Source organism: Rhinolophus sinicus, linkage group LG04, assembly GCF_036562045.2.
Source record: "Rhinolophus sinicus isolate RSC01 linkage group LG04, ASM3656204v1, whole genome shotgun sequence".
Lineage (NCBI taxonomy): Eukaryota > Metazoa > Chordata > Mammalia > Chiroptera > Rhinolophidae > Rhinolophus > Rhinolophus sinicus.
In genome coordinates, this window is record NC_133754.1 from 93,773,140 (window position 1) to 93,795,619 (window position 22,480).

The window sequence follows — 22,480 nt, forward strand, 5'->3', positions numbered from 1 at the left end:
ACTTTACTATTAAAACTAAACAGTGTGTCAGAATTTTCTCAACAGAGCACTCCAGATCTGCACTACTAATCAAACGGAGCTGACCCATGGGATAAAACTCTCTTTGAAAACCATATACCACAGAACATTCAGTACATGGTATATACTTAGGATAGGGTTTCCAGGCGGGAATTCCTGCCCGTTCTCAGGAATTTCTTTCGCTGTCCCGGTCTCCACAATGAATCGTTTCCATAAAGTGATGGCCAATACTACCAACCACCTGGTTCAAGGAGCAGATTTTCCCAATTTCCCCACCAACATTTCTCGGGATTCGTGAATGGAAAAGCGAAAAAAAAAAGAAATTCCTGAGAAAAGTCAGGAATTCCCGCCCGGACACCCTAGCGATAAATAGGAAAAATGTCTAAGAGATACATTGTGAGTAGTATATTTATTTCCTATTGTGGGTACTACTGGTTCAAGGAGCCTATTTTCCCGATTTCCCAACCAACTTTTCTCAGGATTCAGGAATGGGAAAGCGAAAAAAATTCCTGAGAACAGGCAGGAATTCCTGCCTGGAAACCCTAGCTTAGTAGTTCTCATACAGATCTGCCCCAAAAGCTCTGGTGTGAACCTGCAATCCAGTGGACAAGATCCGGAGAATTCTGGTTCAAAGAGATTCAAAATAACTGCAGACAAGCTTGAAAAAGACTAGGCCATACTCTTCCATTATAGAGAATACTCAAAACATTCTCACCCCCAAAAGAAAATCTTATTGAACAGAAAATAAAATTCATCTCAAAGAATCTCCAGTTTTATGTGGTCCTTTTTCAGTCCCTATTTGATCATTTAACAAGGAGGGCAATAATAGCACTGCCTGTCTAATAAAGCTGCTGGGAAGATCAACTAAGCTCCACATGTGAGAGTGCTTTGAAAACTATAACATAGTCTAAGAGTTTTTAATAATAACAATGTATTGAAAAACTCAATTCAGCATTTACTTATGAAGAACACTCTGCTACACGTTTGGGATGGGAAACACAGTTCCTAAGTGGAACAATACATTTAGAATCAAGTACTTAATTGACATTCTGGAACAGGCATAAATCCGTGTCCCTGTTATATAATAAAACATTATATAAAATAAAAATAAGACTGTCATTAAGAATCTATATGAATTTTAAAAGGGGGGAAGGAAATAATAAGACATTAAAAAGAGAGATGAATGTAGATACAGACATTTTAATGAAAGACTAGGACTCAGAAGGGACCATGGGTTTGACTGGCGTTGGTTAGAGCTGTGCAGAGGCAGTTCACCCCTGCTCCCACCAAACGAAACAGTGTGGAGGGTCAGAGCCCATGTGGACATAAAATCCACTGTGTGTTAAACACTCACAGCACATCTCAATTCACACCAGCCACATTTTAAGTGTTTAATAGCTACTACATGTGATTAGTAGCTATCATATTGGAGAGGGCTGGGAAATGAATTCTAAGCACTGAGGTAACCCAATATTTTTACTATTTATAAACATAGATCTGAGCCCAGAATTATACATTTAAATTTTATTTTATAAGTGGAATTACTTCGCAATTCATGGGCCACAGAGACGGAAGATTTAAGCAAGAGCTATTGGAGCTTCTCTGACATACGCACTTTCCAGCCTCATCATGCAGAAATCATTTTGGATTAGTAGCCTCAGCTTTTGAGACAGGAGTAGTACTAGTTCATTTCTTAAAATGGGAAACTATTAACCCCACTGTCACATCAAACTGCCACAGAAGGTATTTGGCAGTCAGAGAATCTTTGTATCTTTACAGTTTGGACAAGCTATATTACTTTTTTGACTCTTAGTTTCTTTATCTGTAAAAAGGATACTTAATATTTAACATATTGCCCCCTCTGAGATTGTATACTTTTGGGAAAGAGGTTTTATTATGCGGTACTGAAAAGTTTTAAATTTGATTATCATCTTGTAAAAAAAATTGGGCCCAGAAAATGTTATTCCTTTGTAGAAAAAGATAAAGTACTAAAAAATAAACATTAAAAAAAAAATCAGTTTATTATTTCTATAAAAAACTGAGCTCTTCAGATGACAAGATCCCATACCTAGCTGCCTCTGCAATAAGTGTTTAACTGAATTATAGAAATAGTATGTAAAGAAAACTAGTTAACTCAAACATATAAAGTGATATTAATATCATAATATTTAATAAAATGAATCATTAGTATTGTTGAGATCAAGTATAAACAGAAAAATCTAGTTTTGTCTTTAGAACACATATTCTAAAACCTAACAAATAATCCTTAAGTGTATTGGAGCTACAAAACATTAAGAAAATATGATTATGTATAATTGAGATGGAGTGAAAAGTAAATACAAAGTATATGAAATTTAAGATACAACTTTCACAAATACTACAATTCTCAAAAAATACAGAGGGTGCAAAAAAAATGTACACACATTTAAGAAAGGAAAAAACTGTATTAATTGTAATACTCAATAGATACCGATAACAAAAGATGAATACAAGTCATGTTTGACTTCTGCAATGACAAGAGGTGCTCAAAGTGGTTACCATCAGCATCCAGGCACTTCTGATTATGGCGAACTACTGCTTAAAATATGTACACATTTTTTTGGCACCTCTGGTATTTATATAAAAATAGATTTGAGTAATTGTAAAGAGAAGGCTATTAAAGCCAACCTACTTTTAGTATACGAATAAATTCACCTCAGAAATGGGATGAGAGGGATGTTTTCTTAATAATTAAAAAAAAATTAGAATAATTAAGATAGATTTGTGCATCTACATAACTTATGCAATGTTTTATGACATCCTGCTAAATGTCTAACTCATTTTGTCCTTTAATATTTGTTGTTTATTCCATTACAGGCATTGTATCAGATTTAGAATTTTAAAGATAATAGTGACATAGTCTTTAGCCTAACTGGACTTCCAAACATTTTGTGAAAACCACGTATTCTAAGACATCATTATCAACACCATAGGGTTTTTACAGCTCTTTATCTTTTCTGTGCTTTTTTTATACCTCCCTACAGTTTTAGTGATATTTATTCTGATACAGTGATTGGAGGTAATTTTACCAAGTTAAAAAAAAAAGAGAGAGATAAAACAAGTTTTCAAACTCTAGATTATCAACCAACTGATTCTTGTTAGGGGTATAGGCCCTGGTTGGGTTTCACAAGGTGAATCAAACCCAGCTACAGGTTTTGAGGCTGAGTTTTCTTTTCTTTTTTTATTGCACTTATTATATTAATGAGAATTCAGGTATAAACCTATCATGTTTTACTTTTTGGTAATAGATCCCAACCTCCAAAATGATACAACCTTTAAACTTTGGTGGTCCAGAATTAGTCACCCACCATCCTGTCAATCTGATAATACAATTTGATTTGTTAGTTGTATTATTAGCTTATGAGAAGACCTTTCTACTTTTAGTGAGATCAACAGTACTAACCAATCATATCATAACCGTCTCTTTTGGGGCTTTTTGTACACCTACGTTAACTTTCCTTTTCAGAGTATCAATTACCTAAAGCTCCTTTGTTCCAATTAACCATGGCTATTATTCTACATTAAAGCATATATTATTGCTAAACTGGTCAGACAGAGGCCCTGTGATGCAGTTACTTTACCATTTCAGAACCTCTGTATCAGACACTATCCAGTATCAGAAGACTTAAACTTATCCTGGCTTTTTCTACCTAAGCCATGGAATCAGCAACAACCTGGCTTCTTTCAGTGTAGAATATCATTAGAGACCAAAGGCTGGATACTAAAAGAGTACATATGGGTATAGCTGGTATAGGAAAAAATGCTGCTGCACTTGCTGTTGAGCCACTTCTCAGGAAGGCTAACAGAAGTGTGTGTATGTATACACAGACACAGGACGTTTTCTTATTTTATGGTTAGGAGCACACAGTGATTTTTCAAATTCAATGTATTATATTGTTAGCTTTACCTCTTTTATAATATAAGGTTTCATGGACTACAAAGACCTTCTACTCTACTGACACTAAAGAGGCTCAAACAAGCAGAAGGTCAGAAATTCGTGATATATATATATATATATATATATATATAGATATAGATATAGATATAGATATAGATATAGATATAGATATAGATATAGATATAGATATAGATATATATATATAAAACACATTTGTGGGCGTCAACCACAGCAAGTAGTAGGTAAGAAAGCCAAGACAGAAATGCACATTAATCAATATTAGACACTGGCATTCAGAACCTTGATATTGTAGGAAGGTTTTTGACTCAGAGGAAGACTTCAATGCTGTCAGCTGAAGGTAGAGTCTGACATTTTTTGCCTTACGCATATATACTATAGAAACTGCCTATTGTATGGCCATTTATTGGTGATAGGACATAGAGCAAATTATTTAATTATGGGTTTCAGTTTGTCTTATATAAAAAAGCAGTAAAAAAACAAGTTTCATGGGGTTGTTGTAAGGATCCTAAGAGAATGTATGTAGAGTGCTAGCCAAAGTCATTGTCACAGGAAGTACCCAAAAAAGATATTATTATTGTTAGGAAAATATAATATCAGAATCAAGGTGCTCTGCATTGCATACATTTGTCTGTTAGTGCTAATTCAGTTCTGTAGGCCAAATACTGTAGCAATAAAAAAAGAAAACTGTAATTATAAATGACAGCGCTCTGGAGAGTAAAGTTTACAAATCAGATAATGTGAGGAACAATTGACACAAAGTTGGAATATTAAGCTTAGAAACAAACATAGAAAACAACAACAGAGTAGCCAAAAGAGTTTTCTTCATTTAACTTAAGGGTAGTCATTACTAAATTTACTGATGAGAAAATGGGAAAAAAGATAAAATAAAACAGCTAAAGTTAATGGTTTTGTAAATAGTGTTATTGGACAGCCACCCGACTGAGTTCATATCGCTACAGCTGCTTCCGAGCCACAACTGCAGAGCTGTTAAATCACTGTATCTCCTGCTGCTATAGACTGAACGTCCGTACCCCACCCCCAAATTCACATGCTAGAACCTAACCCCCAGTATGGTCGCATTAGGAGGCAGGGCCTTTGGGAGGTGATGAGGGCTGCAGTGGCCTCCTGTGAAGGGGAGTAGTGCCTGTATAAGAGACCCAGAAAAGTTCCCCTGTCCTCTGCCATGTGAGAACAGAGAAAAGGCAGTTTATGAACCGCTAAATGAGTGAGAACAAGACACCAAATTTGCCAAGTGCCTTGATCTTGGACTTTATAATCTCCAAAACTGTGAGATACAGATTTCTGTTGTTTATCAGCCACCCAGTTCATGATATTCTGTTACAGCAGCCCAAGATAGGGACTAAGATAACCACAAAACCTAGTTTGCCCTCCCCAACTAAGTTGAACATTTTGTAATAAAAATATTTGCAGTATATTGTTAAGTGAAAAAATCAAAACACAAAACTATGGCTGAATGATATTTCATAATAGGGGTGTGTGTGTGTGTGTGTGTGTGTGTGCGTGCGTGCATGTGTGCGCATGCACACATTTGTGTGTACATGTGTATGAGTTAAGATTTCATATATACCTTTAACCTAAGTATTAATGAAGATACTCGGATACACGTTACTATGGTGATTTTCTGTGTTTTCCAATTTCTATAATGAATGTATATTAATTCTGATATCAGATTAAAATGTAACTACAAAAACAACAGAAGGGAAACATATTTCTCTGTGTTGCAGTAGAGAGAGAATTTTAACTTTGCAGCAAAGTTTTTACAAAAAGGTCAGACAGTAAGTATTTTAGGATTTGTGGGTCATATGACCTCTCTCACAGCTATTCAACTCTGTCATTACAGTAGGAAGTCACCCATAGACTATACTTAAATGAATACACGTGGCTGTGGTCCAGTAAGACTTCATTTATGGACACTATAATTTGAATTTCATAAAATTTCATATGCCACAAAATATTCTTTTCCCCCCAATCCCACAATTTAAAAATGTAAAAACCATCCCCTACTTCTGGGCCATGCAAAAACCAGACTTGAGCAATATCTGGCCTGTGGCTTAGATTAAAACAAAAACAAAAAACGTAGTGTTGGAGGAGTTTGAATTTATCCCATATTAATTTAAAATTGTAGTACAATTCCATTCAGAATCTCAGCATCTTTCCTCCTCAATGTCTTTCATTTTGTTTTTGTAAAAAATCTGCAATGATGAGATATTATTTCCTATTTTATGACCATTGTTTTTCTGAGTTAGGAATATTATTATGAGTGTTTAATCTAGTAATGCCCATGTATATTGTGTTAGCATTACTTGTGTCATAGACACAAAACAATGTTTTACCATCTAAATCTGTATCAAAATATCCACAGCCCACGGTATTTTAAAAGGGTAAGATCTGAAGTGCACTTTTCTATTCTTGTTTTGACATGGCGAATATACGCTGGTATTAAAAAATAAATGTTAGGTTCAGCATTATATGCATCACGTTATTGCATCACTGTGATCTGTAGAGCAGCAGTGCAAAGTGATGAGAGCATGACAAACACCCTCTGTTGCAACTACTCAAGTCTGTCACTGTAACACAAAAGCAACCACAGGCAATTTGTAAAGAAACAAGTGTGGTTGTGTTCCAACAAAACTATTTATGGACCCGAATTTGAATTTCATATAATTTTTACATATCATATATTATTTTTCTTTGGATTATTTTCAACCATTTCAAAATATAAACACTCCTTAGCTCGTGGCCATACACAGATAGGTGTTGGTAGTTTGCTAATCCTTGTGCTAGAGAAAAGAACTTAGTGCTACCGAGGATCAGTTTCAGGAAAGTAGAATTGAGGTTAACATAAGGGAACATTCCTAATTTAAAAATTTAAAAATAAAAACAGCTACTTTGGGAGGTAGCACATGAATTACAGAAAATCCTGAACCCCAGCTGTATAGCCATCTGTTAGAAATTATGAAAAAGGGATTTCTGAATTGAAATGATGAGATCTAAAGTTTCTTCCAGATATCATTTCAACCAACAATTCTTACCTACAATTTACCCCAGAATCAATTCTAAGTTAATGTTGGTAATTGCTACATACTAGAGACAAACAGAGAGAGAGAGACAGAGAGAGCAAGAGCGAGAGAGAGAACTGATATATAATACATAATAGGTGTGGTATATGCAAAAAATAAAAACTGTGTAAAGTCAATCAGCCAACCTATACTCAAAGAAAAGCCTTTGGACCAACATTAAACAAAAACAAAAACAAAACAAATAAAAAAAAGTCAAATAAGAGTATGTAGATATGTTTGAAAATACAATTTTAAATTTGTTTTTTTATTTTTCTTATTTTACTGGCTTTTTAGATTTTAGCAATTTAGATTACTGACCAACTACTGATCCCAATTCCATAGAGGGTTTACACTGCAAACATTTAAAATTGTCATCATTCACTTTTAATTTTTTACCTCATAAAGTGTGTTGTACGTGGTGACAGTCACAGTGTTTGTATGCAACATCAACCTTTCTCCAAGAAGAGTGAAAAGACTATGAGTATGCATAATTTCAACTTTTCTCCTGGAGAAAAAGAGGGGGAAAAACAACACAAAATACTATCAAACACACTGGATTTTCTATTCTCATGACTTTGAGATAAGAAAGTACAATCTATAAGCAGATACAGAACCATGTAATTATTTTTACTAACTTTCATCTACAAAAGAAATGACAGTATATACACAGCACAGCTATCTTCCTAAGTTCCAAAATCACCATTTAAACACTTATCAAATGAAACATCTGTGCAAACTAAAATGTTAAATATACAAATTATAAAACATTATATAAATGTTGACAGCTATTATTTTCAAATTGCTAATAACTATTTAGTTTATTAGGTTAAGATTACTAGTTTCCGAAGGGTGGCCATTTGGCTCAGTTGGTTAGAGTGCAGTACTCGTAACACCAACACCACAGGTTAGATTCCCACATGGGCCAGCGAGCTCCGCCCTCCACAACTAGATTAAAACCAATGACTTGACTTGGAGCTGATGGGTCCTGGGAAAACACACTGCTCCCCAATATTCCTCAATAAAAATTAAAAAAAAAAGAAGATTATCGGTTTCCCCACAGAATTTTTAAATCCTTTCTTTCCAAATTTAAAGTCTATAACATAATCTATAAAACACTTTAATATCAATAATTTAACATTGTGATTCAAGGTAAGGATTGTAGCTTGATGCGGGGATTATACAGCAAAATAATTTGACAGAAGTAAAGGGCAATCATTACTGCTTGTATTTGTAGTCTGCCATTGGATTTAAAACCAACCAACCAAACAAACAAACAAACAAATAAACAACTTTCTATGTTGTTGCTGTTAGCTCATTTAACTGCCCCCCCCCACACCAAATCCATAATTAAGACAGAAGGTCCTATTAAGGACCTCCTAGAACACTTAGCTCTAGTTTAGGGAATTATTACATGCCTCTCACTTGTGTCACTCTTAAAAATCAAAATCTGGATCTTCTTGGCTCCAATCCAAGGTATTTCATTTCTTACCTTGCTTTTTTATGATTCTTTGTTCACACATGGCAACTATGGCGTAAACTATGTAACTGCCAAACTCTTGTTCCTTTCTTCCAGAGTCCACAGTTATACTATGATATAATTCCAGCCTATATTACAGGTAGGTGTGGCCATTTGGCTAAGTTATAGCCAATGGAATGTGAACAGGATAACTGTGAACGAATTTTAGGCCTTGTCCATAGAAAAAGCACTCAGGCATATCTTCAGTGCTCTTTCCTCAAGGCAGAAAGACCAGGGCCATATGACAGAGACACAGAGACACAAGATGAATGTAGCAGCTTGGGTATCTGGATCATAGCTTGGGATAAAACGGCCTGCTGAACAACATCCATTTGGATGTTATGTGAATAAGAAAGAAATCACCTATTTTGATTAAGTGACTACAATTTCACCATTTATCTGTCAAAATAGCTTGTTGTTACCTTAATTTAAAGGCCGAAATAAAAAATATGAACCATTTTTCCGGGTACCACAAACATAGAAATCCTCTCTTCTAAACATCAGCCTCCAAGCTCCACATTACACAACAAAAGACACAAGACAGATGTTTCCCTCACCCAATCCTCCTCAGTCCAGGGAGGGAAACAGCAAAATTACCTAAACCCAAGAGAAGTTTGGGCGTTTGTCTTGTGGTTGTGTTTGTAAGACACTTAAATAAGATTGAAAAAGGTCAACTGGTCATTAAAAAGGAAAACAAAAAAATCAGGACTAATGGATATTAAGGGGTTCTGTATGGGAAGGCTTTAGGGACTTCCAAGTCAAGCCACACCCGCAAACAAAGGAGGCCTGAAACTTTCACTTGCTCTTAATAGAGAAAGAACAAATGCCAAAGCATATCCTTTGATATATATCTCTCATATACACAGGGCTGGTAAAAACTGCAAAAATCTGGCTATCTGGAATGTAGAGTAATCTCTTAGCTGTGCCACTACAATTTCAGCTACTAAAGAAATTCCCTCCCTGCTGCTTATCTCCTCCAGTGTATGAGTAAATGTTTATAGAACAGCTTAATTCTGGCCTTTTAGGGGGGCTTTAAGAATGCTATGCATGGACCAGAGAAAAGATGGGTCAGCTTCCTCCTGAAGTTTGCTTTAAAACAATGTTTCCCCATAAAGTTTGCTGCACAGGAGTCAAGAGTGATTGAAAACACCGTCATCTCTATTAGGCAGAGTGGCTATGTGGGTCCTGTCCATCACGTTTGGCTGCCCAAGGACCCGCTAAACAAAGACCCAGCTCTATGCATCAGGATAGGGTGGCTCCACTGGGCCAGATATGTGAGTGCCTATCTGCTTTACCTTTGTAATTTTACAGGATTTCTGCCTTCTTGGATTAAGAGTATGGTCTGTTTTTCAAATAGTAACCTTTACGGCCCTACAAATTATACTATTAGGTTACTAAACATTCTATTGAACACATACTCTAATTTCCTTCTTCACAAAACAAACAAGACCTTTTTTGGTGGCCAAAGAAATACTGCTTGTAACAAATTCAGCAAATATGTTAAAACATAAAAGAAAACAAGAACCTCTAATTCTGGAACTCAGATAATCACTTTAAATACCAGTTTATGTTCTTCCAGAGTAATTGCTATGCATATAAATCTGACAAATAAATATAGGTGATATCAATACAATGAAAACAATTATGTATATGGTAATCTGTAACGTTATCTCCAATAAATCAACAATATATTGTGCGTTGAATTTTCCTTTTCATTATATATATAATTGATAATAAGAATGTAAAATAATTTATCCATTCACTACTATTGGCCATTTTTGTTATTTGTAATTTTTTGCACCAAAAACTTTGTGCCTTTAGGTAAATCTTTGGGCATCTCCATGATTATTTCCTTAGGACAAATTCTTGTAACTGAAATGATGTAGTTAAAAGCTTTTATATTTAATTTTATTTTGTGAGACTTTACAGTTTATGATCTCTAAAAATACATATATTTTAAACTTCCAAAAAGTTTAAAATAGAAATGCATTTTACCAGCAGCTTCAACAAACTTATGTAATATAATAATTATAAAAGTAGTCAATATGATTTACAAAAATAGATCGTATTTTAATTTACAAGAAATGCTAATAGATGTTCACAAGTCTTTTGATCATTTACATTACTTCTGAGTACTGTCTGATGCCATCTCTGATCATTTTTTTTTTTCTGTATGGCCACCTTTTTCCTACTGATTGTAAGAAACCTAATAATATTAAGGACGTTATCCCTTTATAAAAAATTGACAAATATTTGCCATGTTTTGAATTTCAAGGATTCTTTCGGTTTTTGTTTTGTTTTGTTTTTTGACATAGAGGTGGTTTTTCATTTTCTTGAATAAAAATGAGCTTTAACCTTGTAATTTCTTCAGTTGGAGCTAACGTTGGAAAGACCATCTCAATCTACTAATCATTTAATATTCCATATTCTTTATCTGATACCAATTTTTATTTTAATTCATTTCCATAATTATTTCATTGGCTTTATTAAATGATACACAACATAGAAATGGAAGCAGTGCTGGGAAATACAAAGTTTCTTTGCATTTCTCTGATAATCAGTGATGTTAAAACATCTTTACGAGTACCTAAAGTATTTAACATTAGTATTAGTATTTCTTTGGAAAAATATCTATTCAGATCCTCTACCTATTTTTGAACTTGACTGTTTCGGTGCTGAGTTATGTGCATTCTTTATATATTTTGGATGTTAACCCATTACTGGATGTATGATTTACAAATATTTTGTCCCATGCTATAGCTTGCCTTTTCAATTTGTTGATGGTTTCCTTTGCTGTGCAGAAAAATTTTAGTTTGATGTAGTCTTACTTGTTTATTTTTTCCTTTTGTTGCCTTTGTTTTGGGAGTCAAATCCAAAAAACTTATTGCCAAGACCAAGGTCTAGGAGCTTACTCCCTATGTGTTCCTCTAGGAGTGTTATAGTTTCAGTTTTATGTTAATTCAACTCTGTAATACATTTTAAATTGATTTTAGTGTATGGTGTAATACAGAAGTCCAGATTTAATTTTGCATGTGGATGTCCAGTTTTTCCAACACCATTTATTGAAGAGACTACCCTTTCCTCATTGTATATTCTTGGTCCCTGTGTCATAAAATAGTTGACCATATATATACATGGGTTGTTTCAGGACTCTGTTCTGTTCCATTGATCTATGTCTGTCTGTTTTTATGCCAATACCACACTGATTACTATAGATTTTTAATATGGTTTGAAATCAGGAAATGTGAAGGTTTTAGCTTTGTTCTTTCTCAGAATGCTTTGGTTATTCAGGACCTTTGTAATTGCATACAAAATGTTGGGATTGTTTGTTCTACTTCTTTGCAAAATTACATTGCAATTTTGATAGAGATTGCATTAAATCTGTGGATCACTTTAAGTATTACGGGCATTTTAACAATATCAGTTCGGCTATCTATGAGAACAGAACACCTTTCCACTTATTTGTGACCTCTTCAATAATTTTTCATCAATGTTTTATAGTTTTCAGTGTACAGATCATCCACCTCCTTGGTTAAATTTATTTTATTTTATTCTATGAAAATATTCATTCTTTCTCCGTATCTCTCAAATTCTTTTCCTATTTATCATCTTTTTCTCTTGGGGCTACATTCCAGGTAATTTCATCATTTCTATCTTCCAGATCACCAATGCTTTCTTAAATTTTATTAAACTGTTTAATATGTCCATGAAGTTTTAAATTTTAATCATTACCTATGATTTTCAGCTGTGGGTTTGTCATATGTGGCCTTTATTATGTTGAGGTATTTTTACTCCATCCCCACAATTCTGAGAGTTTTTATCATAAAAAGACGTTGGATTTTGTTAAATGTTTTTTTCTGCATCTACTGCCATGATCATATGACTTTTATATTTCATTTTGTTTATGTGATATATCACATTGATTTGTGGATACTAAACGAACCGTGCACCCTGGGAATAAAACCCATTTGACTGTGGTGTATAATCTTTTTAATGTATTGCTGAATTTGGATTGCTGATATTTTGATGACGATTTTTACATGTACATTCACACGGGATGTTGCCCTATAATTTATTTACATTTTTTGTCTTTTTTTTTTTTTTTTGGGGGGGGGCACTGTTTTTGTCTGGTTTTTGAATCAGGGTAATGCTGACCTTGTGAAATAAGTTAGGGAGCATTCCTTCCTCTTCAATTTTTTGAATAGTTTTAGAAGGACAGGTATTAATTCTTTGAATGGTAAAATTTGCTTTTATTTGTTGGGAATTTTTTGATTACTAATTCAATTTTATTAGTACTTACCAATCTGTTCAGATTTTGTTTCTTCCTGATTCAGCATTGGAAAATTGTATGTTTCTAGGAATTTATCCATTTCTTCCAAATCATCCAATTTACTGGCATATAATTCTTCGTAGTATGTCCTTATGACCCTTTGTATTTCTCGGTATCAGTTGTCACTTCTCTTTCATTTCTGATTTTATTTATTTGGACTCTCTATTTCCTGATGAGTCTGGATAAGAGATTATCAATTTTATCTTTTCAAGAACCAGGTCTTACCTTCATTGACCTTTTCTATTGTTTTTTGTTGGTTTTTTTTACTCTATTTGTGTGTGTGTGTGTGTGTGTGTGTGTGTGTGTGTGTGTGCGCTTTGACCTTTACTATTTCCTTCCTTCTCCTCACTTTGCACTTTGTTCTTTATTTTCTAGTTTCATTAGTCGTAAGGTTAGATTATTTATTTGAAATTTTTCTTGTTTCTTGTTTCTTGAGGTAGGCCAGTATTGCTATAAATTTCCCTGTTAGAACCACTTTGACTTCCCTCATAGATTTTGGTTCATTATTTTCATTTGCATTTTTCTCATTGTATCTTTAATTTCTTCCTTGATATCACTGTTAACCATTCATTGTTTAGTTAACTTGTTAATTAACCTCCTAAGCTTTGTACGTTTTTCAGTTTTCTTCTTGTAATTTACTTCTGGTTTCACACCATTGTGATCAGAGAAGATCACTGATATGATTTGAATCTTTTTAAATGTATTGAGACTTATTTTGTCACCTAACATGTGGTCTAGCCTGGAAAAACGTTTCATGTATATTTCAGAAGAAAGTAGACTGAGCTGCTTTAGGGTTAAATATCCTAAAAAATACCAATTAAGTCCAACGATTCCAATGCGTACTTTAAGACCACTATTTCCTTTTTGATTTTCTGACGGGATGATCTATCCACTGATAACAATGGAGTAATAAATTCCTGTAATGTGACTGTATTACTGTTGCTCTCTCCCTTTATGTCAGTTAATATTTGCTGTATATATTTAGGAGCTCCTATGCTGGGTGCATAAATGTTCACAAGAGTTACATGCTCTTGTAGGAATTATCCCTTTATCACTACAAAATGATCTTAGCCTCTTCTAAAAGCCCTTGTTTTAAGTCTATTTTGTCTGATATAAGGATTGCTAGTCCAGCTTTATTTTCATTTACATTTGGATGAAGTATCTCTTTCCATCTCTTTACTTTCAGTCTGTGTTCAGCTTTTGATTTTAAGTCAGTCTCCTGTAGTCAGCATATGCACAGGTTTTTTTTTAACCCATTCACCTATCCTATCTCTTTTGATTGGAGCATTTACTCTATTCACATTTAAAGTAATTATTGATAAGTAGGTAGTTATTGCCATTTTATTAACTGTTTTTCTGATGTTTTTGTAGTTCTCTGTGCCTTATTCTCTTGGTCTCTTCTCTTGTATGTTGATGACTTTCTATAGTTTTATGTTTGTATTTATTTGTCTTTGTTTGTTGTGTATCTCTCATTAGTTTTTGGTTTGTGGTCACCATGTGTTTCACGTATACCAGGCTATGGTTTTACCACTCTGTTTCAAGTTGATGTTCGTTTAAATTCAAACACATTCTAAAATCACTACAATTTTTACTCACCCATCCATATTTGTTTTTGTCATTTTTTTACATCTTTTCTATGTGTATGTTTGTGTATAACCATTAAATTTTGTAATTATACATGGTATCCCTACTTTTGTCTTTTAACTTTTGTACTTTTGTACTTTATAGTTGGCTACTCCACTGCTTTTATTAAGTATTTCCTTTGTCAGTGAGAATTGCTTTTCCTTCTATATATTCTTACTCATATTTTGGACCTTGACTACTTAATGAAGTCCCTTTAACCTTTCTTGTAACACTGGATTAGTGGTAAAGAACTTCTTTAGCTTTTCCTTTTCTGGGAAACTCTTTATCTCATCTTCAATAATAAATGATAGTTTTGCTTGGTAGAATAATCTTGGTTGTAGGTTCTTGATTTTCATCACTTTGAATATTTCCTGCCAATCCCTTCTGGTCTGCAAAGTTTCTGTTGTGGAATCAGCTGACAGTCTTATGGGAACTCCTTTATACGTAATTAACTGCATTCCTCTTGTTACTTTTAAGATTCTCTGCCTTTAACCTTTGTATTTTAACTATGATGTGTCTTTGGGTTCATCTTATTTGGGACTCTGAGCTTCCTGCACTTGTACGAGGTCTGAAAATTAAGTTCACGAACTCATCCTAGAAAAAGTGCTACACACCTAATTGCTGAATATCACTATGGTCACCTTCTAAGTACTCCCCTTGGGAAGCTATGCACTGATGCTAGCACCTAGTCCACCCTTCAAAGCAATTTTGGAACTCTTTCTGGAATGATCATCAGAGCAGTCGTTGTATTACCCTTGATGTCCTGAATGTTATCAGAATGTCTTCCTTTCAATATTTCCTTTACCTTTGGGTAAAGAAAGAAGTCACTGGGGGCCAGATCAGGTGAGTAGGGAGGGTGTTCCAATACAGTTATTTGTTCACTGGCTAAAAACTCCCTCACAGACAGTGCTTTGTGAGCTGGTGTATTGCTATGATGCAAGGGCCATGAATTGTTGGTGAAAAGCTCAGGTCGTTTTCATCTAACTTTTTCATGCAGCCTTTTCAGCATTTCCAAATAGTAAACTTGGTTTACTGTTTGTCCAGTTGGTACAAATTCATAATTAATAATCCCTCTGATATCACAAAAGTTGAGCAACATCGTTGAAACAAGTTTGCGAACTTAATTGTCTGACTGCATATGTCTATTTCCTTTTTCAGGTTAGGGAAGCTTTCAGTCATGATTTCTTCAAATACGTTCCGATCCCTTGTTCTCTCTCTTCCTTATGGTATCCCATGATGTGAATACAAATATGCTTGATGTCCTAGAGATCTCTTAAACTGTCCTCATTTTTTAAATTCTTTTGCTTTTCACTTTTCTAATTGGGTGTTTTCCACCACCCTATCTACCAGATTGATTTGATCCTCAGCTTCATTTAATCTGCTGTTGTTTTCTTCTAATGTATTCTTCGTCACAGTAATTGTATTCTTCATTTCTGACTGGTTATTTTTTATGGTTTCTACTTCTTTTTGTAAGTTGTCACTGATCCAACTATCTTTACAACCAGTGTTTTGAACTCTGCATTTGGTAGATTGCTTACCCCTATTTTGTTTAGATCTTTTTCTTGTGTTTTGTCCTGTTCTTACATTTGGATGTGTTTCTTTTTCTCCTGATTTTGGCTGCCTCCCTGTGTTTGTTTCTATGTTAGGTAGACCTCTTACATCTCCCAATCTTGGCAGGGTGGCCTTATGTCGCAGGTATCCTGTAGGGCCCATTGGCACAGTCTCCCTCATCACCTAAGATGGGTGCTCCAGGGGTGTCATTTGTGTGGGTTTTGTGTGCCCTCCTATTGTAGTTGAGCCTGGATTACTGTTGACGTGTCAATGGGAGGGACTGACCCTCAGGCTGACTGGCTGTGAGGACTGGCCATGATTACAGCGGACGAGCTGTTGTGCAGGGGCTGACCCTACAGAGCAAGAGTCACTTTAGCACGGTTCATGCCAGTCATGTACATCCTTCAGATGTGTCACTTGTGGAGCTGTTTGGTGGTTCTCTGCTGTGGTCTGATGCCAGCCACTGGGTGTATTTGTTGTAAAGCCTCTGGGTGAGGCTCCAGTACAGGCCAAGGTCAGCCACCACTTGTGCCCAGATTGCTGCCAGTTGGTGGGAGCTCCAAGGTAATCTGTGGTTAGTTGCCACTTGTGCTGGGCTTGGAGGTCCTTCTGAGAGGCTATGGTGTGAACCAAGGCTGGCTATCAACCGTGTGGGGCTAGGGCCCTTTGGTGAACACCACGATGTGAGCTGAGGCCAGCCACCACTTCTGCTGGGCTTGTCACAGCTTAGTTTAAACTACATTCCAAGACAAGACTTGCTGCCGCATATGCCAGGCTTGAGGCCACCATGCAATTTGAGACCAATTTCTAACTATGCCAGGCTTGGGGCCACTTAGTAAGAAGTACAGGAAGGCAGTGTGGAGGCTTCTCAAAAAATTAAGAATAGAATTACCATATGACCCAGCAATCCCTCTCCTGGGTATATACCAAAAAAAAAAAAAAAAGTTCAAAAAAAAGAATGATTGAACACATTTATCTGTAAAGATATATGTGCTCCAATGTTCATTGCAGCTTTATTTACGGTGGCCAAGACATGGACACAACCAACATGTCCTAGATGATGGGATAAAAAGATCTGGTATATATACACAATGGAATACTACTCTGCCATAAGAAATGATGAAATAGTGCCATTTGTGACAATATGAATGTATGTTGACATTATTATGCTAAACGAAATAAGTCAGACAGAAAAAGTCGAGAACCATGACTTCACTGATATGGGGATATAAAACAGAAAGCAACAAAGGAAAAAAACAATAAAGAAACAGAAACTCATAGACACAGACAATACTTTAGTGGCTACCAGAGGGTAAGGTGGTGGGTGGTAGAAGAAGGTAAATGGGGTCAAATATATGGTGATGGAAGAACTGGGTGGTGAACATACAATGTGATATAGATGATATATTATAGAATTGTACACTTGAAGCCTATGTAGTTTTACCAACCATTGTCACCCCAATAAGTTTTAATTTAGAAAAGGAGGTACAGGGCAGGCAAAGGGCAGCTGCTGCTTCTTTGTGATTTCTGAACTTGTGAGAGATCTTGGCAAATTACGCAGCATGAGCTGAGGCAGGCAGCTTGTATGGACATGTTGTTGGAAAAGGTTTGGGCAGGGCCCACAAGTTGGGTGAGGCGAGGTCTCAGAGACTTATCAGGGCAAGTCGAACTGTGTTAGCCAGGTTAATGAAGAGCTCAGATTTGGTACCTGTCTGCACCTGCCAGCTGGGTGGGAGGAGAGTTCAACAAAGTAATAATGGCACCTGCCAGTGCTTCTGTCCCCAGAGACAGCTGCCCAGACCCTGTTCCTCCAGCCTTCACCCTGAAGTTAGTCAATTTAGTTCTTCCCCGTGTGTCTCTGGCACTTTTGGAGCTAGACCTTAGAGTGAGAAAATTTGTGATTGACCTAGTTGGTGTATGGGCCCCTCAAGAGGAGCATTTTGGTCACATCTCCAGCAACTCTCCATCTCATTTGGATGCAATCCCCATGGGTTTTCACAGTCAGATGTTATGGGTACTCTTCTTCCCAATATTGGTGTTCTGGGTTGGGGAGTCCCATGTTGGGGTAGACCTCCCCATGGGTTTTCAGTCAGATGTTATGGGTACTCTTCTTCCCAATATTTGGTGTTCTGGGTTGGGGAGCCCCAGTTGGGGTTGGCTCCTAAAGGGAGACCTCTGCAAGATGATATCCCTCCTGATTTTTAACTTCCACATGTGAGTGTGGGACCAGACCATTCATCCTCTCCTCCCCTCCTACCAGTCTCAAGGCATTTTTTTCTTTATGTCCTTAGTTATAGGAATTCTATTCACTAGTCCTCAAGTGGTTCTAAGTGACTGTTGCTCTATAATTTAGCTGTAATTTTGATATGATTGTGGAAGGAGGTGAGCAAAGAGTTTACCTACTCCTCTGTTTTGACCAGAAGTCCCCTTTAGCTGTTGCATTTAGGTATTTTGATCATCTATTTGAACCACTTGTTAAAATTCTGTTTTGAGGATAACTGCAATCAGGCCATCTCCCTGAAATAATAATTTGATTTTCTACTCAAGCATATATTCAAGTTAGATTTTTTAATTTTATATAACTTTATTTTAGAAACTGTTAGGATTAAAAAAAAAAAAAGATTTATAGGAAAGTTGAAAAAGTATTAAAGAAATTTCCTAGATGGAATTCATCCAGCTTCCCCATATGTTCATATCTTATCTAATCATGATACATATGTCAAAACTAAGAAATCAACATAGGTATAATATTATTAACTGAACTACAGACTATTCATATTTCACCAGTTTTCTATCATGTGCTTTTTCTGTTTAGGATCCAATCCAGGATATCACCTTTCATCTACTCCCATCTGCTTAGACTCCTTTGATCTGTAGCAGATTCTCCTTGTTTGGTTTTCATGCACTTTGACAGGTTTGAGAAGTATTTATCAAATGTTTTATAAAATATACCTCAATGTGGGAACGTATGATGCTTTCTCTGGATTAGACTAGGGTTATTTTTTTATGAAAATACCACAGAGGTGAACTGCCCTTCTCATCACATCATATCAGGGAGTACAAGGTATCAACATGACATGTGACTGCTGATGTTAGCCTTAATCATTAGTGAAAATTGCTGCCAGGTTTCTTTGGAAAGGAGCCAGTACATCCATCCCATGCTCCAGGAGAGGGAATTTAAGTTCCATCTTCACGCAAAAGGAGCAGCTGCATATATTTTGGGAACAAGTTTCTCAATTTTAATGACAGATAGATGTCAAACCTATCTCTAGTTCAGCTAACAATTAAAGTGTAGGGATTATCTTGCACATTGTATTCCAGCTACTTGACAAAAATTATAAACTAGGTATTAAAAGGAAACAAACCCACCCACACTTCAGTTTAGTTTTACCTTTGGACCCCAGTCAGATTCACTGCCAGACTAACAATTCCACCATACACAAATAAGATGCTGAGTTTAAGTAATATTTTTTAACAGTTTCAAAGATGATTCTCTTAAGTTTTCAGGTATATAATCAAACCTTCTATAAATAATGATACCCATTTCCTTTTCTCTAATAATTGCATTTTATTTCTGTTTCAAATCTTGAACAAGTAATAATTAGATTTTCGTAAAAATATTTATCTCAGTGCTAATCTGAATGCTGCTAGTATTTCATATTTATATTTGAGGTCCACTTTTAAAGATAAATATCATACTGAAGAAATGTTCTCATTTTATCAAAATTGTATGTTAAATTGTACCTATTATCTTTTTGCTAACTATTCAAATTATCACGTCAATATACTGTGATTAACCACTTTAGATCTACTTTATCATTTATCCTAAAAACTCAATGAGGGAAGCAGTTTAGTTTTATTCATTTATAAAGTAGGGTAAAAACTGAGGCTCAAGGATGTTTCCACGACCACTGAGAAAATATTACCTAAGCCAGGATCCAAACCTAAACAGTACAACTTGACAGTCAGTGAACAACATGCATTTTATTAACCATTATCTCTATTAACTATCAAGCTGTTCATACTTAAAGGGTTATTTTTTACTATTATAGTTAATGTTATAATCAATCGTATTGACAGGACGCATTTAGACTTAATTTTTTGTGTAGCTAAGTAGTTAAGAAAACAGTTTCAGTGTTACCTAAGTTCTTCTACTCTATGATTGCTCTAATCAAGAACTCTTTATTTTAACTCATCAATCATTGATTTTATTCAATCCAACTCCATTAATAATATAATTAGAAAAAATTCTTCCAAGATTTTAAGTTTCTTGTTTTTAGTATATGTATTTTAAACAATATTATTATTAAAAAATTGCTTCAACAGGTAACTTTCACATGGTTGAAAAATTTAAATGATCCATATCTACTTTTGTTTCCACCAACTTCCCATTAGGAGCCACTGTTCTTAATTTGTTGTTTCTTATGTATTCTACTAGATTTTGTTGCTGTACATACAGGAAGTATTATATTCTTATATTCTCTTTTTTATACACAAATAGCACTCAATACATACCCATCTATTTGTTTTTTAATCATTTAACAATATAGTTGTATTATTATATAATTTCTCATTTTTTTAAATAACTGCATAGCATTCTATTTAATGAATGAACCATAATTAATTTAACAATTCCTGTAGTAAGAGAAACTTAAGATTTCTCCTAAACTTTATGATTCTAAACAACAAAATGAATACCTCTGAATAGCCATTATTTCACATGCACACAAGTGATGAATCACTGGGTTAAAAAGTGTATGTATTTGTAATTTTCAAAGAGATTGATCAAAATCAATAAACTGCCCTACACACGGTATTACACTAAATCATGCTCCAGTTAGCAATGTGTTAAGAGTATGTGCTTCCTCTACAACCTTGCTAATAAAATAAAGATGGATGTTGAATTTTGAGAATCTGTCAATCTAATATGTGAAAAATGGTATCCTTAGTTTTAGATTATATTTCCCTCATCACAAGTAGGATTCAGCTCTTTTCAAATGTGTATGTGCCATATGTATTTTCCTCTATATGCTGACCATTCATATCCTTTGCCTATTTTCCTACAGGATTGTCTTACCAATTTCTAGGGAAAGCTGTGCAGTTATCATGTAAGACTTCTTTAATTTCCTGTTTCTATATTAATTATGGAATTTGTCATTTATTTTGTACGTTCACATTTTTGCTCTTTCTTGAATTGCTTAATGATGGTTTGTACATTTCTATGATGATTTTTAAGTATCAGCTTTTAAATTATTTTCTGTCTTCTGAATTTCATTCCTACTTTTCTATTTATTAATTACTTCCATTTATTTGGTTATATTTTCCCTAACTTTTACATTTTAATTACTTTTTTCTGTATTTCTTTTCTCCTGCCCAATGGCTATGGATATTTCTTTAAGCACTTTTTTAGCTATATACTATAGGATTTTTTTAAGCTTTCTAAAAATTCTACACTTTCAGTGTGCATTTTCTCTTTGACACAAAAATGGTTTAATAAATTATAAACCCCGAATAGCCAAAGCAATCTTAAGAAAAAAGAACAATACTGGAGGTATCACACTTCCTGACTTTAGCTTGTACTACAGGGTACAATAATCAAAACAGCATGGTATTGGCAGAAAAACAGACACATAGACCAATGGAATAGAATTGAGAACCCAGAAATAAAACCACATAAATATGGACAGATAATTTTTGACAAAGAAGCTAAAAACATACAATGGAGCAAAGACAGCCTCTTCAATAAATGGTGCTGGGAGAATTGGATAGCCACGTGCAAAAGAATGAAACTGGTCTGCTATCTGTCACCATGTACCAAAATTAATTCAAAATGGATCAAAGACTTAAGCATAAGACTGGACACAATAAACTGCATAGAAAAAAACAGGTACTAAACTTATGGACCTTGGGTTCAAAGAGCATTTTATGAATTTGACTCCAAACGCAGTGGAAGTAAAAGCTAAAATAAACGAATGGGACTATATGAAACTTAAAAGCTTCTGCACATCAAAAGAAATCATTGACAAAATAAAGAGGCAACCAACTGAATGGGAGAAGATTTTTGCAAACAGTGCCTCCGATAAGGGGCTAATATCCAAAATATACAAGGAACTCATGCAACTCAACAACAAAAAAACAAACAACCCAATTGAAAAATGGGCAAAGGACCTGAAGAGACATTTCTCCAAAGAGGACATACAAATGGCAAATAGACATATGAAAAAATGCTCAACATCACTAATCATCAGAGAAATGCAAATCAAAACCACAATGAGATATCACCTAACCCCAGTCAGAATGGCTATCATCAACAAGACAAATAGTAACAAGTGTTGGAGAGGCTGTGGAGAAAAAGGAACCCTCATACACTGTTGGTGGGAATGCAGACTGGTGCAGCCGTTATG

The 22,480-nt window shown here is 34.9% G+C and overlaps 1 protein-coding gene and 1 long non-coding RNA gene across 11 annotated transcripts in view; one reads left to right on the forward strand and one right to left on the reverse strand.

The window, feature by feature from the left end:
- The window catches only part of NBEA (neurobeachin), a 661,793-nt gene that overhangs the window by 476,790 nt on the left and 162,523 nt on the right, over positions 1 to 22,480 (reverse strand). For all 7 annotated transcript variants that reach the window (XM_074330026.1, XM_074330024.1, XM_074330023.1 and 4 more), the window contains exon 18: positions 7,453 to 7,561. In XM_074330026.1, the coding sequence (XP_074186127.1) occupies positions 7,453 to 7,561 (109 nt within the window). The remainder of the gene's footprint in view (positions 1 to 7,452; positions 7,562 to 22,480) is intronic.
- Positions 1 to 22,480, forward strand: part of LOC109449832 (uncharacterized) — a 265,241-nt gene that overhangs the window by 133,863 nt on the left and 108,898 nt on the right. The gene's annotated exons all lie outside the window — the stretch shown is intronic.